A 16,530-nucleotide genomic window follows, 5' to 3' on the forward strand; every position below is an offset into this window, starting at 1 on the left:
ATGTCTTTCCCCTTAGGGCAAATTAACAATCCTAAGGTAAAGGCTGGCACCCCTAAAAACAATTAATTAAATCAAATCCAAAACAAAATAACCCTCTCAAAGGTGTTTTAAAATGTTAACATCAAAAAATAACACAAATTAAAAAGTAACCGGTCATAAACGAACACAGCAAAATCCATAAACTTCAACAACAAAAAATAACCTATAAAAGCAGGGTGCTTTGCCATAAAACTTTGGGTTTGTCTTGCCACACTCCAAAAGCATCAAATCTCAACCAACAACACCCTGCTCCCCTCTCTGCAACCAATCTGGCTGGCCATTAAATTAATCCAAACTCTAAACTGGTAACTATAAACATCAACTGGCAAAACTGTGTGCATGGTGTGTGTGTGTAATTAAAAAGCATATACTAACTGCTGTATTGTCAATAAATGCGGCGTGCTGCCTTCTCCCCTGTAAAAATCCTGTGTGCTTCTTATAAGTATAACAATGTGAATTGTAGTCATAGAATCATAGAATCATAGAATATCAGAGTTGGAAGGGACCTCAAGAGGTCATCTAGTCCAACCCCCTGCTCAAAGCAGGACCAATTCCCAGCTAAATCATCCCAGCCAGGGCTTTGTCAAGCCGGGCCTTAAAAACCTCCAAGGAAGAAGACTCCACCACCTCCCTAGGTAACGCATTCCAGTGTTTCACCACCCTCCTAGTGAAATAGTTTTTCCTGATATCCAACCTGGACCTCCCCCACTGCAACTTGAGACCATTGCTCCTTGTTCTGTCATCTGCCACCACTGAGAACAGCCGAGCTCCATCCTCTTTGGAACCCCCCTTCAGGTAGTTGAAGGCTGCTATCAAATCCCCCCTCATTCTTCTCTTCTGGAGACTAAACAATCCCAGTTCTCTCAGCCTCTCCTCATAAGTCATGTGCTCCAGACCCCTAATCATTTTTGTTGTAGTCGCTGGTGCCAAGGGCTTTGCGCTGGGTGGCGTAGGTACAGCAGGTGGCACCACTGCGCCGCTCAGTACCGAGTTTCTTTTCGGCTCTGCGGATGCCGAGGTTGAGGATTTCACTTTGCTTTGTGAGCCTCCGTTTGAGCTTGCCCTCATAGGGTCTATCGCTCTCCAATAGGGCGTCAAGACGTCTAAAGTGGAGCACCCAGAGGGACACTCCTCGAAGAAGCAGCTTTGTTCCTACTATTAAAATTTAACAATGCTTGGTTTCAGAAGGCTGTCTGGATACTGTACTCACCACTGGTCAGACTCTTGAAAGGAAGAAACTGCACTCACCACTGGTCAGACTCTTGAAAGGAAGAAACTGCACTCACCACTGGTCAGACTCTTGAAAGGAAGAAACTGCACCGGTGTATATGCACAATGGATGCACCTTACCTTTGTTCTGAGTACATGCATTCCAGGTACTAAGAGGCAAAAAGAAACCTCCTAGGCCTGTATTAGGATAAATAGGTTTGTGAGGCTAACTCTTTTTGTTGCTATGAGAAAATCAATTATATGTCTTGATACTGACAGTTTTCCTATCTCCTTAAGCCAAAGCTTACTTCAGTTTATGTAAGAGGTTATGGGATACTTAACATAAGTGAACAGGATTATAACAGGCCAATTTGGGCTATATAACTGCTATATTAATGCTTAATAATATGTATACTTAAATGCTTGGAATATGTTAATAATACTACCCACAATATATAATATATATGTATGCTAGTCAGCGTATATTAGTCAACAGTAGCCTTCAACCTGTTATGCACCATCCACTCTGTTACTTAGTGAACCCATCAAGTCTTAGACCATGACCAGGACCAGACCTCTGCAGTCTTCACATTCCAGAATGGGATCCTATACCGTAAGGGACACATCTGTGTGCCTGATGGGATCACTTGGCTTTGAGTCCTACAATTCTGCCAGCATACTCCCCTAGCAGGCCACTTTGGCCATTCCAAGATTCAAGACCTGGTTTCCAGGAAGTTTTGGTGGCCAGCCATATGCACCTCTGTTGCGTCCTGTGTAGATTCCTATGATCTTTGCACCCGGACTAAGACTGCCCCATTCAAGACTGCTGGGTCTCATCCAGCCCCATCCACTCCGCCCTGGATTTGGGCCATCCTTCGCATGGACTTTATCATAGAATTACCACCTTCCCAAGGCCACAGTACAATTCTAGTGGTGGTTGACCACTTAACCAAGCTGGCATATTTTGTTCCATGCCAGGTGCTTCCTTCTGCTCAGGAGACAGTTCGCCTATTTGTGAACAACATCTTTTGTCTCCATGGCTTGCCTACAGGCATGGTATCTGACCAAGGAGTTCAGTTTATTTCCTACTTCTGGCAAGAATTTCTAGGCCATCTGAGTATTGACACCCTAACCACAATGGCCTTGTATACAAGCACCAATAATCAGGCAGAGTGGGTCAATGAAGTTCTTGAACAGTACCTACGTTACTTTCTAAACTTATCATTGAGATAATTGGCTGTCCCTGATTCCTCACCTCACGCCAAGTTTGCTTACATCAATGCTACAAATGCCTCCAGCAAGTAAGACTCTTTTCTTTGCTAACTATACTTTCCACCATCATGCTCACTCAGAGATCCTCGCCAAATTGTCAATGCTTGCCATTACCAAAATCATTGCCCACAACTCCAGGGGCAGTTAAAAATCGCCAAGACAACTTATGAATGGTATGCCAGCCAGTTCCGCCAGCCAATACCTGGTTTTAGGGTAGGGGATAAGGGGTGGTTATCCGCCTGGAATCTGTGATCAACTTGCCTCTCTGCAAAGCTGGATTATCAGTACACAAGGTCTTTCCAGATCATGAAACAGATCAACCCTGTTATGTTCAAGTTACAGCTACAAGATTCTCTCAAGATTTACACATCTCCCTTCTAAAATTTATTATTCAAGAATCCTTTCCCACTGCATACTAGTCGTCCTCCTCCTCCACCTATAACTGTTTGGGGCCAAGAAAAATAAGTGGTTCGATATATTCTAGATCAGGGGTGGGCAAACTTTTTTGGACTGACAGCCACATCTGGGTATGGAAATTGTATGGGAGGCCATAAATGCTCACGAAATTGGGGTTGGGGTTCAGGAAGGGGTGAAGGCTCTGGCTGGGGGTGCAGGCTCTGGGGTGGGTCAGAAATGAGGAGTTCAGGGTGCAGGAGGGACCTCCAGGTTGGGGCAGAGGGAGTGAGGGCCCCCGCTGGGGGTGCAGGATGAGGGGTTTGAGGTGTAGGAGGATGCTCCAGGCTGGGACCGAGGGGTTCAGAGTGTGGGAGGGGGTTCTAGGCTGCGCTTACCTCAAGCAGCTCCTGGAAGCAGCAGCATGTTCCCCCCTCTGGCTCCTACGTGGAGGTATACCTATCTATCTCCTAGAACTGGAAGGGATCCTGAAAGGTCACTGAGTCCAGCCCCCTGCCTTCACTAGCAGGACCAAGTACTGATTTTGCCCCAGATCCCTAAGTGGTCCCCTCAAGGATTGAACTCACAACCCTGGGTTTAGCAGGCCAATACTCAGACCACTGAGCTATCCATCTGTGTGCTGCCCCGTTCTCAAGTGCTGCCCTGCAGCTCCCATTGGCCACAGTTCCCAGCCAATGGGAGCTGCAAGGGCGGCACTTGGGACGGGGGGCAGCGCATGAAGCCCCGTGGCTGCCTCTATGCGTAGGAGCAGGAGGGGGGACATGCCGCTGCTTCCAGGAGCTGCATGGAGCCGCGGCATATGCACGCGGAGTGGCCCCCGACCCTGCTCCCCAGTGGGAGCTCGAGGGCCGGATTAAATTGGCTGGCAGGCCAGATGTGGCCCACGGGCCATAGTTTGCCCACCCCTGTTCTAGACCCTTGCTGGGTATCTAATTGACTGGGACAGGTATGGCTCAGACAAACGTTCCTGACAACCTGCAGAACACATCCATGCCTGAGACCTCCTGCAAGTCTTTCACCACATGTACCCCAAGAAACCAGGCTCCAAGGCCTCTAGACGGCACCCTCGATGGGGAGGGGGGTACTGTAAAGGCCTGCAGCAGAGCTAGTCTCCAGGCAGCCTCATCAGTACAGCTGGTCTGTAGCAGGCTGCCTGACCGGCCATATCACCCGATTGGCTGGAGGGGCTAGCAGGCCGGCTCTTAAGCCAACAGCAGTAGCTGCAGCTAACTGGCTTCTCAATGCTCATGCCCAACATTGTGCTTGCACTTGTGTTACCTTGTTCCTGCCTTGCACCCAGCCTTGCCTCTGTCCTGCCCTTGCCTTGAACTCTTCTTTCCCTGCTACCCTGCTTACTCCACTTCCTGACCTCTGGATTGACCTGTGGCTCTAGCTTCTCACTACTGACTCCGGCTTGACCCCTTGCAGTTTCCCAAGCATTTTCCTCACAGGCAAGAGACTGCCCATGGATGCTGATAAATGTGTGTTTATACACTTGCATCTGAAGAAGTGAGGTTCTTACCCACGAAAGCTTATGCTCCCAATACTTCTGTTAGTCTCAAAGGTGCCACAGGACCCTCTGTTGCTTTTTACAGATTCAGACTAACACGGCTACCCCGCTGATGTTTATACACTGTAACAGCTGTATCATAAAGGATATCTTGAAGGGGGCGGAGTTAAAGTTGTGTGGTTAATTCTGAAAAGCGATGTAAGCCTGTGGGGTAGAACCCTCAGCCAGGGAAGATTAATAATGTTCTCACCAGCAGCAGTTACAACCCCATTCCATGAGTTTTCTTTTATAGCTTCATAAAGAAATGATTCCAAACAAACACAAGCCACTCAGAAGAGTTCTCCCAAATGCTCTAGACCCCTCCAGCCTTTTAACCAACTGAAATGGGAAAGGACATGGCCTTCCCTGAAGGTGGGCACTACCACAGCCACTTCTCCTCTACCCATCACCCATATGACAGGCAGGGGTCTGAGTTAACCACTTATGCACTAGAGCGTGTGGAGCACCTTTCGACCTTGTCACAAGTGACTACACAAAAAATGGCATCTTCACGTTCAACAGCTCTGCTTCCTATGTGTATCCTGTCTGCTGATTTGACCGACTAAAATGGTTTTACTACTTCTTTACTTTTATGACCCTGGAAAGACAGTTCACCTCTGGTAGAGAGGGCTGGAGTCTGTTCCCATGAACCCAGCTCAGTTCTAGGAGACACAGCTGGAGTCTGTTCTGGTTCATGCAGCACTCACAGAATTGTTAATTGCACCGTTTTCATTGCTGACAATGCATCAGCAAGAAATAGCTCTGCTTGCATCTCATATTCAGGCACAGTTTGTAGAGCGGTCAGTTTGAAAAGTGGCTGTATAAATAGTGTAGGGCTGTATGGCGGTGTCTCTCAGTGAGTTGACTCCAGAGCAAGTGAAAAGATGTTTTTTCAGAGTACAACCAGAGTTTACCTTTCACGTTTTCTCGCTTTTTGGTGCTTCTGTTACTGTAAGGTGGCGACGTCCACCTTGATTGCATTGGCCTTGTTAGCACTACAAAAGTAATTTTCCCTCTCTTGATAATCACCCCTTCTTGTCAACTGTTGAGAATAGGCTGCTTCCACCTTAATTGAATTGCCCTCGTTAGCACTGACACACATACCCCTCCCCGCCCCGGTAAGGCAACTCCCATCTTTTCATGTGCTGTAATATTTATACTGCTTACTGTATTTTTCACTGCATGCATCTGATGAAGTGGGTTTTAGCCCACAAAAGCTTATGCCCAAATAAATTTGTTAATCTCTAAGGTGCCACAAGGACTCCTAGTTGTTTTTGTATCATTAATGTTACAGCTGAGGATTTTTTGCATTTAATTATATCATCATCTGCCAGATATCACGTGCCAATGTCCTGAGGTGTGTATAAGAAGCTCTCCTGTGATGTGTCCCCAGGAACAGGCTGATTTAGTGCTGCTGGGAGCCAATTCCTCAGAATTCCCTCACTTTAGCAAGGTTACACTTTAGACACTTAATTAATGCTTTTAACCTAAACATACATGTTTGCCAAAGGTATGATGGGCTGTGCAGCTGTGTGCAAGGTGGACACACACATACAGATGTGTAGGAAGTGAATACAGCTTATTTAAGTATGGCAGTGTGCACACTGGCATGTTGTGATGTGCACACTGGCACACTGCAGAAGTGTCACACTGAACTTCATGGTATGCACATCTGCTGAAAGCAGGGGAAAACTCCTACATACCATTCTGGGTTAGTTTGGTGGAGCACACGAGGGTGGAGATTTGGAAGCTGTCCCGGGAACATATGCCCATACCAGCCGTGCCACCACTCACTCGGAATGACGAACCAGAAAGGGTCTTGGTTTCTGACAGACTTCTCGTAAAAGGTAGATTCAGGTAAGAGCTGGCATCCTCCAATTTCCTGATGTCACCCTAAAATCCAAAGCGTGTCATCAGAATGGGCAGGACATAAAAGATTCAACCTGTATGACTCAGCATTTTTTGATAAGTTTGGTTGATAGCAGTAACTGTATTGACAAAATATACTTAGACTTGGTAAGGTATTGACTTAGTCCCAAATGATATTCTGGTACAATAATGAGCACTACACTAAGTCAGTGAAGAATATGGATTTAAAAGATTACAAACTGGCTAACTGCTAGATCTCAAAGTAATTGTAGCGTTGCACTCCATATGTTTTATGGAAATATGCTTATGAGTGTAAATATGATGTAACTGGAATATTCTTTATGCAAAAGGTCTCTTGTAAGGTATTATTACAAAGCTTATAATCTACTGAGTGTGTTCATCCTATTTGTATGAATGTATCGTTCATGTATCTGAAACTAGGAATATGAAATATAACTCTGAAGTCCTATTGTAATTATGCAAAGTGTGGGCCATTAATGGTGGTTTGAAGCTTGATGGCTTCCACTGACTAGGACAATTGGTTGTAAATGGCTTCAAGCCTCCCTGGGTACGTGCGGGCCAGCCCTGGAAGAATGAAGTCTCACAGGACATGTGACCATGTCACAGGATACTGGAATCCATCTTAAACCTGGTGCTTTTCCATTTAGAAGGTGGGGTGGGGATCCAGAGAGACAAAGGGTTCCAGCATTGGGCCAAAACTATAAAAGGGGGTGGAACAGAATAAAGGGGGCTGCCAGTCATGAGAACACCCCTGCTTTCCACCTAAGATGTCTGCTGGAACTAACAAAGACTATACCAGGGGAAAGGATTGGGCCCAGACTAGGAAGGAGTCTAGTCTGTGAAAGAAGTTTATTGGAACATCTCTGAGGGTGAGATTTACCTTTATTCACCTGATTGGAATTGATGTGAACAAGCACTCGAAGAAGAACTGGGTATAAGTAAGCACTGTCCTAGAGGATAACAGGTTTATAAGTAGCCACCAACATGGATTTGACAAGAACAAATCATACCAAACCAACCCAGTTCTTCTTCGAGTGCTTGTTCACGTCAATTCCAATCAGGTGCGCGAATGCTGCGTGCACATTTGCCAGGAAGTTTTTTCCCCTCAGTAGGTCCTGTCGGGTTGGCTATGGAGCCCCCTGGAGTGGCGCCTTCATGGCGCTCAATATATGACCCTGCCGGCCCAACCCCACTTTCACTTCCTTCTTACTGCCTGTGAGGATTGTTGGAACTGCGAGTGACTTGCTTGCAAGTTCTCCTCGCCTTTCCCTAGCTTTGTAGCGTAGTTTACCTCAGTAGTTTGTAGTTCATAATCCTAGAATCATAGAACTGGAAGGGATCTCGAGAGGCCATCTAGTCCAGGCCCCTGCACTCGTGGCAGGACTAATTATCTAGACCATTCCTGACAGAGGTTTATCTAAGCTGCTCTTTGTGGACTCTCCATCATTGGAGATTTTTATCTCCCTAGGTAATTTATTCCAGTGCTTAACCACCCTGACAGTTAGGAAGTTTTTTCCTAATGTCCAACCTAAACCTCCCTTGCTGCAATTTAAGCAGATTGCTTCTTGTCCTATCCTCCGAGGTTAAGAAAAACAATTTTTCTTCCTCCTCCTTGTAACAGCCTTTTACATACTTGAAAACTGTTATTGTATCCCCTCTCAGTCTTCTTTTTTCCAAACTAAAAAACTCCAATTTTGTCAATCTTCCCTCATAGCTCATGTTTTCTAGACCTTTAACCATTTTTGTAGCTCTTCTCTGGTCTCTCTCCAATTTGTCCACATCTTTCCTGAAATGTGGTGCCCAGAACTGGACACAATACTCCAGTTGAGGCCTAATCAGAGCAGAGTAGAACAGAAGAATTACTACTTCTTCTAGTGATTGCTCATGTGCATTCCAATAGGTGTGTGCGCGCGCACTGGTGCATGACCTTCAGAAGGATTTTCCCCTAGTATTTATTTATTATTTGTATTGCAGTAGTATCTAGGAGCCCCAATCAGGGACCAAGGCCCTGCTGTGCAAGAAACAGAGCACAGTGAGGTCCAGTTATGGGCTCACTGCATTTCCAGAAAAATACCAAAAAGTATATCAGAAAAGAACAAAAAGTGATCCTGGATAAGAGGGGCTGCGTTATGCACAGAGATTAAGGGCACCGTGACAGGGTGCATAACCCCCACACCAACATAGAAAGGGATAAGGAGCTACTTGGGCTGGAGTTGCCCCACACCACTGCACCTGCGAGTCATTCCAAGAATGGAGGAGGGGCTTAAAAGGAGGAAGTGCCACTCAGTGGTGGACAGTCCTGGGAAGGGAGCAGGTTTAAGAGCCCCAGCTCCTATGAAGAGGCCCACGGAAAGGGTGATAGGTCCATCGTTGGGAACATTTATAACTAGACTGGATGAAGCACTAGAAAATATATTCTAGGGAATGATCCTGAGCTGATCTATAGAGCATAGGCTAAATGGCATCCAATAGGGTTTCCCATCTCTGATTGATACCAGCACAGTGAAAGGAGGGAAGCAAAGACAGAGAACATAATAATGGCCATATTAGGTCTGACCAAGGTCCATCTAGCCCAGGATCCTGTCTTCCAACAGTGGCCAGTGCCAGGTGCCCCAGAGGGAAGAAACATAGCAGGACAATGATTGAGTGGTCCATCCCCTGTCATCCTGTCCCAGCTTCTATCAGTCAGACGTTTAGGGACACCCGGATCATGCAGTTGCATCCCTGACCATTTTGGCGAATAGCCACTGATGGACTTATCCTCCGTGAATTTATCTATTTTTTTTTTAATTCCAGTTAAAATTTTGACAATGGTCTGGAGGTGGACTCTGCTTTGCATAAAGAAGTACTTCCTTATGTTTGTTTGTGGAAGCTAGGAAAAGCACAGACCAAGAGCCAGAGTCAGGCTAACTCTTAATGCAGGGCCTGGGCGAGTGGGAAAAACAGAGAGGTTCTTTGGACCTTGTGTTAGAGAAGAACGGAGCACCGACAGTAGCAGAAAATTGCTGAGAAAAGCAAGCTATCAGGAAGGAATACGTAGAAACAAAATGCAGTTGTTGATCATTACTGTATATAACAAAAGGTATAAAAGCTTGCCCTAATTGTTTATCTAACGGAGACCTGCCTCAGGAGGGGGAATCCCTGTTCGTGTGTACTCTCCTGTGCATATTGCAATTGCTCGTAATCAGGGCCGGCTCTGGCTTTTTTGCCACCCCAGGCAAAAAAGCCTCCCGCTGCCCCCCCGGCGGGGAGCGCGCTGAGCCCAGCCACGGCCCCGCTCTCCCCAGCCAGCCGGAGCGCTGGTGGGAGGGCGGCGAGCCCGGCTGCAGCCCCCGCTCTCCCCGACCGGCCGGAGCGCCGGGGGGAGGGTGGCGAGCCCGGCCGGGGGGGGGGAGGGCGGGCGCTGAGCCCGCTGTGGCTCCGCTCTCCCTGGGTGAGCGCCGCCCCCTCCAGGTGCTGCCCCAAGCACATGCTTGGTAGGCTGGTGCCTGGAGCCGACCCTGCTCGTAATAAAGCTGCCTCTGGCTTGTTGCTTTAAACCCAGAGTGAGGCCTTTGTTTTCCTCCACAGTTTTAAACCTGCTGTCTATTAATGTCATTGGGTGACCCCTTGTTCTTGTGTTATTTTTTATCTCCTAGAACTGGAAGGGACCATGAAAGGTCATCAAGTCCAGCCCCCTGCCTTCACTAGCAGGACCAAGTAATTTTGCCCCAGATCCCTAAGTGGCCCCCTCAAGGATTGAACTCACAACCCTGGGTTTAGCAGGCTATCCCTCCCCCCGTTGAGGGAGGTAAATAACACTTTCTTATTAATGTTCTCCAAGCCAAACCTGATTTTATAGACCTCTATCATATCCCCCCTTAGTCATCTCTCTTCTAAGATGAAAAGTTCCAGTCTTTTTAATCTCTACTCATATGGAATCTGTTCCATACGCCTCCTCATTTTTGTTGTCCTCCTTTGTACCTTTTCCAATTCTAATATATCTTTTTTTGAGAGAGAGCGACCATAACTGCATGCAGCATTCAAGATGTGGGTATGCCATGGAATTTTATACTGCCATGATGATATTTTCTGTCTTATTATCTATCACTTTCCTAATGGTTCTTAGCATTGTTACTTTTTTTGACTGCTGCTGCATATTGACTGGATATTTTCAGAAAACTATTCACGATGACTCCAAAAAGACGGTTACTCACCGTTGTAACTGTTGTTCTTCGAGATGTGTTGCTCATATCCATTCCATTAGGTGTGTGCGCGCCGCGTGCACGATCGTCGGAAGATTTTCTACCCTAGCAACACCGGCGGGTCGGCTGTGGAGCCCCCTAGAGTGGCGCCTTCATGGCGCTGAATATATACCCCAGCCGACCCGGCGCCCCCTCAGTTCCTTCTTGCCGGCTACTCCGACAGTGGGGACGGGGGGCGGGTTTGGAATGGATATGAGCAACACATCTCGAAGAACAACAGTTACAACGGTGAGTAACCGTCTTTTCTTCTTCGAGTGCTTGCTCATATCCATTCCATTAGGTGACTCCCAAGCCCAACTTAGGTGGTGGGGTCGGAGTGAGACATTGCTGTGTGCAAAACCGCTGATCCGAAAGCAGCATCGTCTCTGGACTGCTGCACTAGTGCATAGTGAGCTGTAAATGTGTGGACTGATGACCAAACCGCTGCTCTACAAATGTCCTGAATCGGAACTTGTGCCAGGAAAGCCGTCGAGGAAGCCTGGGCCCTCGTGGAGTGAGCGGTGAGGTGCGGTGCTGAGACACCTGCCAGGTCATAGCAAGTCCGGATGCAAGACGTAATCCAGGAGGATAGGCGTTGTGAGGAGACCGGTGAGCCTTTCATTCGGTCGGCCACTGCAACGAAGAGTTGCGTCGTCTTTCTAAAGTGCTTTGTGCGGTCAATATAGAAGGCCAGGGCCCTTCGTACGTCCAGGGAATGCAAACGTTGATCCTGGCGAGTGGCATGTGGTTTGGGATGAAAGACCGGGAGAAAGATGTCCTGGTTGATATGAAAAGGAGAAACCACCTTAGGGAGAAAGGCAGGATGTGGACGAAGCTGCACTTTATCCTTATGGAAAACTGTATAAGGGGGCTCGGATGTAAGCGCCCTGAGTTCAGAAACGCGCCTTGCTGAGGTGATGGCTACAAGGAAGGCTGTCTTCCAGGATAGGTACAAAAGTGAACAGGTGGCCAGTGGCTCGAATGGAGGACCTGTGAGCTTGGAGAGAACCAGGTTGAGGTCCCACGTCTGAACGGGCTGACGTTGTTGTGGGTACATCCGGTCTAAGCCCTTGAGGAATCTAACGACCATCGGGTTAGAGAATACCGAGGACGCGAGTTCCCCTGGGTGAAAGGCCGATATAGCGGCCAGGTGAACTCTAATTGAAGATATCGCCAACCCCTGCTGTTTTAGGGAGAGGAGATATTCCAAAATGAGAGGAATGGGTGCCTGCAACGGGGACATGGCTCGTTGTTCGCACCAACAGGAGAACCGCTTCCACTTGGCCAGGTACGTGGTGCGTGTTGAGGGCTTCCTACTGCTCAGCAGAATCTGTTGGACAGAGTGCGAGCATTGCTGCTCTGCCTGGGTGAACCATGGAGCAGCCACGCCGTGAGGTGGAGTGATTGCAGGTCGGGGTGACGCAGCCGGCCGTGGTCCTGAGAGATGAGATCCGGACACAACGGAAGCGGGATCGGTGTCTGAACCGAGAGTTCCAACAGTGTGGTGTACCAATGTTGTCTCGGCCACGCTGGAGCGACCAGAATTACCTGTGCCTGGTCTCTGCGCAATTTGAGCAGTACCTTGTGGACCAGAGGAAACGGAGGGAAGGCATAAAACAGGTGGTCTTTCCAGGGAAGGAGAAACGCATCCGAGAGGGAGCCCGGAGCTCGACCTTGTAGGGAGCAGAACACGTGGCACTTCCTGTTGTCTCGAGATGCAAACAGGTCTATCTGGGGAAACCCCCACTTTTGGAAGATGGAATGTATGATGTCCGGACGGATAGACCACTCGTGCGTCTGGAAGGACCTGCTGAGTCGGTCCGCTAGAGTGTTCTGGACTCCAGGGAGGAACGATGCCGTGAGATGGATTGAGTGGGCGATGCAGAAGTCCCACAGGCGAATGGCCTCTTGGCATAGAATTGACGAACGTGCTCCTCCTTGCTTGTTGATGTAAAACATGGCCGTGGTGTTGTCGATGAGAACTAACACACATCGGCCACGTAGGAGGTTGAGAAATGCCTGGCACGCCAGGCGCACCGCCATCAGTTCCCGAACATTGATGTGCAGGGCTAGCTGGGGTGCAGTCCACAGGCCCTGGGTATGGTGTTCGTTGAGATGGGCGCCCCAACCCAGAGATGAAGCGTCTGTGACCAGGTGCAGAGAGGGTTGTGGGGCGTGAAATGGCATCCCCTCGCAGCCCACATTGTGATCTAGCCACCAGGTGAGGGAGGTCAGGACCGAGATCGGGACCGTGACCACCATGTTCAGGCTGTCCCGATGTGGTCGATATATTGACGACACCCAGGTCTGGAGTGGGCGAAGCCGAAGTCTGGCATGCCTGGTTACGTATGTGCAGGAAGCCATGTGACCCAGCAGGGTAAGGCACGACCTCACCGTGGTAGTTGGGAACGCCTGGAGCCCTTGAATGAGGCTCGTGATGGTGCCAAATCGGTTGTCTGGCAGGATGGCTTGTGTACGTCTGGAGTCTAGAACTGCGCCTATGAATTCTATTCTCTGGGTAGGTTCTAGAGTGGATTTGTCCTTGTTGAGTAGGATGCCCAACTCGTTGAATGTGTGCACTATTATGTGGACGTGAGCTTGAACTTGCTCCTTGGTGCGACCGCGTACCAGCCAGTCGTCTAGGTACGGGAACACCTGTATCCCTTGCCGACGAAGGTACGCTGCCACGACAGCCATACATTTCGTGAACACTCTTGGGGCCGAGGATAGGCCGAAGGGAAGGACTGCAAATTGGTAGTGCACCGCGTTTACCACGAATCGCAGGAAGCGTCTGTGAGGTGGGTAAATTGAGATGTGAAAGTATGCGTCTTTCATGTCGAGGGCGGCGAACCAGTCTCCAGGATCGAGGGAAGGGATAATGGCCCCCAAAGAGACCATGCGGAACTTCAACTTTACTACGAATTTGTTGAGTCCGCGCAAGTCCAAGATGGGCCGCAGACCTCCTTTGGACTTGGGGATCAGGAAGTAACGGGAATAAAATCCCCTGCCCCTTAACTCTATTGGAACCTCCTCTATGGCCCCCATGGCCAGGAGCGTAGAAACCTCCTGTATAAGAAGTTGCTCGTGAGAAGGGTCCCTGAAGAGGGACGGGGAAGGGGGGTGTGAGGGGGGGATAGAAGAAAACTGGATAGCGTATCCCCTCTCCACCGTGCGGAGGACCCAACAGTCCGAAGTTATAAGGGACCAAGCGCGGTGGAAGTGGGAGAGACGATCCTGAAAGGAGGGGGCTGGATCCTGGGGGATGACTGGGGCGCCGTCCTCGACCGCACCTTCAAAAGTTCTGTCTAGGACCTGAAGGTGGTCTTGGTGGCCCCTGGTTCTGACCGGGTTGAGGGCCAGCCCATCTTCTCCTACCACCTCGCCCTCGCCTCCGGGCCGAGTCTTGTCTCTGACGAGGCGGGGGGGGGGTAGAAGCACTGAGGCCTAAATGGTCTGCGCTGAGGGCCCACAACATGCATCCCCAGGGAGCGCATGATTGTTCTCGAGTCCTTGAGGCTCTGCAGGCGAGAGTCCGTCTTGTCTGAGAACAATCCATGTCCCTCAAAGGGCAGATCCTGTAGGGTTTGCTGCAGCTCCGGAGGCAAACCCGAAACCTGAAGCCAGGAGATCCTGCGCATAGCGATACCCGAAGCCAGGGTCCTCGCAGCTGAGTCTGCTATGTCCAAGGAGGCCTGCAAGGAGGTCCGAGCCACCTTCTTGCCCTCCTCTACCATGGCTCCAAACTCTTCCCTGGACTCCTGGGGAATCAACTCCTTAAACTTCCCCATAGAGTTCCAGGAGTTAAAATTGTAGCGGCTCAGTAGCGCCTGTTGGTTCGCCGCTCTAAGTTGCAGCCCTCCGGCTGAGTAAACCTTACGGCCAAACAAATCGAGCCGCTTAGCCTCTTTTGATTTAGGCGCTGCAGCCTGCTGGCCGTGGCGCTCTTGTGCATTCACTGATTCCACCACCAGTGAACACGGTTGGGGGTGGGTATACAAGTACCCGTAGTCCTTAGACGGGACAAAGTATTTCCTTTCCACCCCTCTCGCTGTGGGTGGGATAGAGGCAGGAGTTTGCCATATCGTATCCGCATTCGTTTGAATCGTGCGGATCAGGGGTAACGCCACCCTCGATGGGGCATCCGCTCCAAGGATATTCACGATCGGGTCGTGCACCTCCACTATCTCCTCCGCCTGCAGGTACATGTTACGGGCCATCCTGCGCAGAAGATCCTGGTGAGCCCGAAGATCTATTGAAGGTGGGCCTGTGCACGATGTGCCCGCCACTGCCTCATCCGGAGAAGAAGAGGAAGATGCCTCCGGTGGAACAGGATCCAAGGGCTGGTCCTGGTCTCCCTGTTCCTGGGCTGGAGCATCACCTGTGCCTGGGTCCAGGGCGTCAGGTGGTGCGGACCCAGAAGCCTCCATGCCCCCTGGCGGAGGCCGAGAAATGGTGGACTCCGGGGCCCCTCTGATGGAGTGACCGGAGCGAGAGGTCGAAGCAATTGGAGCCCCTTGCGCCTGATGGTACGCCCACGGGGTCCAAAACGACCAGTGAGATGGGCCATGAGAATGGTCCCCTGTCGTGTCCTGCCAATGTCCCAAGTCCTGTTCCTCGGCTTGCCCCTGAGGGGGGTATGCCGATCTCGAGAGGTCCTCCGAGGAGTGGGACACCGATCTCGATGGCCACGGCGGTGCCGAGAGCGTCGAGACGATTCCCATTGGCTGCGGTGCCGCACGGTGCCGGTCCGGAGATGATCTATCTCTACGCGGTGCCGGCGATCGGTGCTGGGACTGCGACCGGTGCCGATGACCTCGTCGGTGCCGGGAGTCGGATCTGGACCTCGACGAGGACCTGGAGTATGCCCGGTGCCGGGAGCGGCCTCTCGACGTCGAGCGTCGACCGTAGCGGTGCCGAGAACTACGTCTCGACGTTGATCGGTGCCGACGATCATAGCGGTGCCGAGACGTAGAGCGGTGCCGCGAAGAAGATCTTGGCCGCGAGTACGACCGGTGCCGAGGCGATATTCGGTGCCGGGACTGCGAGCGGCGTGGGGACCTGCTTCGGGACCTGGATCGGTGCCGAGGTTCCAGCCCTTGCGATGGAGGGCGCATCAAGGCAGGTTTCCCCCTCGACTGGACCGGGCGAGTCAACGGTGCAGTCGGTGCCGGTGGTTGAGGCGGTGCCGGCTCCGTGAGAGCTATTAAGTCTCTCGCCGCCGCGAAGGTCTCTGGAGTCGACGGGAGGCACTGTATCACCGCCGGTCTCGGTGGAGACGCTATCTGCACCGGACTCAACGGCCTCGGCGCCGGAGTCTACGGTGCTGGAGGCACCTGTTTCCGGTGCTCCACCGGCGGACGCGGCTCTACCCCCGGCACTGGGGGAGCCGGCGTCTTCGGCACGGATGTCCCCGTCTTATGGGCTTTTTTATGCCCCGGGGATAATGACCGGCGCCGAGGCACTGCTTGCGGTGCCGACGAGGTCCAGTGCCGGGGAGGCTTGTCTGACGCCACTCGCGTGGTCGTCATAGCCGGTGCCGCCGGGGCACTGCGCACCGAGGTGCTAGGTGCCGGGGCCTGACTTGTAGATGGAGCGTCCGGACTAAGTGCCGCCTCCATCAGGAGTTGCCGGAGCCGAAAGTCCCGCTCCTTCTTGGTCCTTGGTCTGAAGGCCTTACAGATCTTGCACTTGTCTGTTTGATGGGACTCTCCCAGGCACTTCAGACAGGAGTCGTGCGGGTCGCTCGTGGGCATAGGCTTAGCGCAGGAGGCGCACTGCTTGAAGCCGGGAGCGTTGGGCATGAGCCCGGCCCCGCGGCCGGGGGAGAAAGGGGGAGACGACCCCCTTAATCCCCTGAACTACTTAGAACAACTAGAACAACTTTTAAACTATTTAACTATTTAACTATAAACACTATAACTATAACTATAACTA

General features: G+C 50.7%; 1 protein-coding gene across 3 annotated transcripts in view; it reads right to left on the reverse strand.

Annotated features, from left to right (window-relative positions):
* Positions 1 to 16,530, reverse strand: part of LOC128838406 (dedicator of cytokinesis protein 2-like) — a 348,010-nt gene that overhangs the window by 245,415 nt on the left and 86,065 nt on the right. For all 3 annotated transcript variants that reach the window (XM_054030559.1, XM_054030560.1, XM_054030558.1), the window contains exon 18: positions 6,187 to 6,376. In XM_054030559.1, coding sequence (XP_053886534.1) covers positions 6,187 to 6,376 — 190 coding nt within the window. The remainder of the gene's footprint in view (positions 1 to 6,186; positions 6,377 to 16,530) is intronic.

The sequence above is a fragment of the Malaclemys terrapin genome, chromosome 5, assembly GCF_027887155.1.
Source record: "Malaclemys terrapin pileata isolate rMalTer1 chromosome 5, rMalTer1.hap1, whole genome shotgun sequence".
NCBI classification, from domain to species: domain Eukaryota; kingdom Metazoa; phylum Chordata; order Testudines; family Emydidae; genus Malaclemys; species Malaclemys terrapin.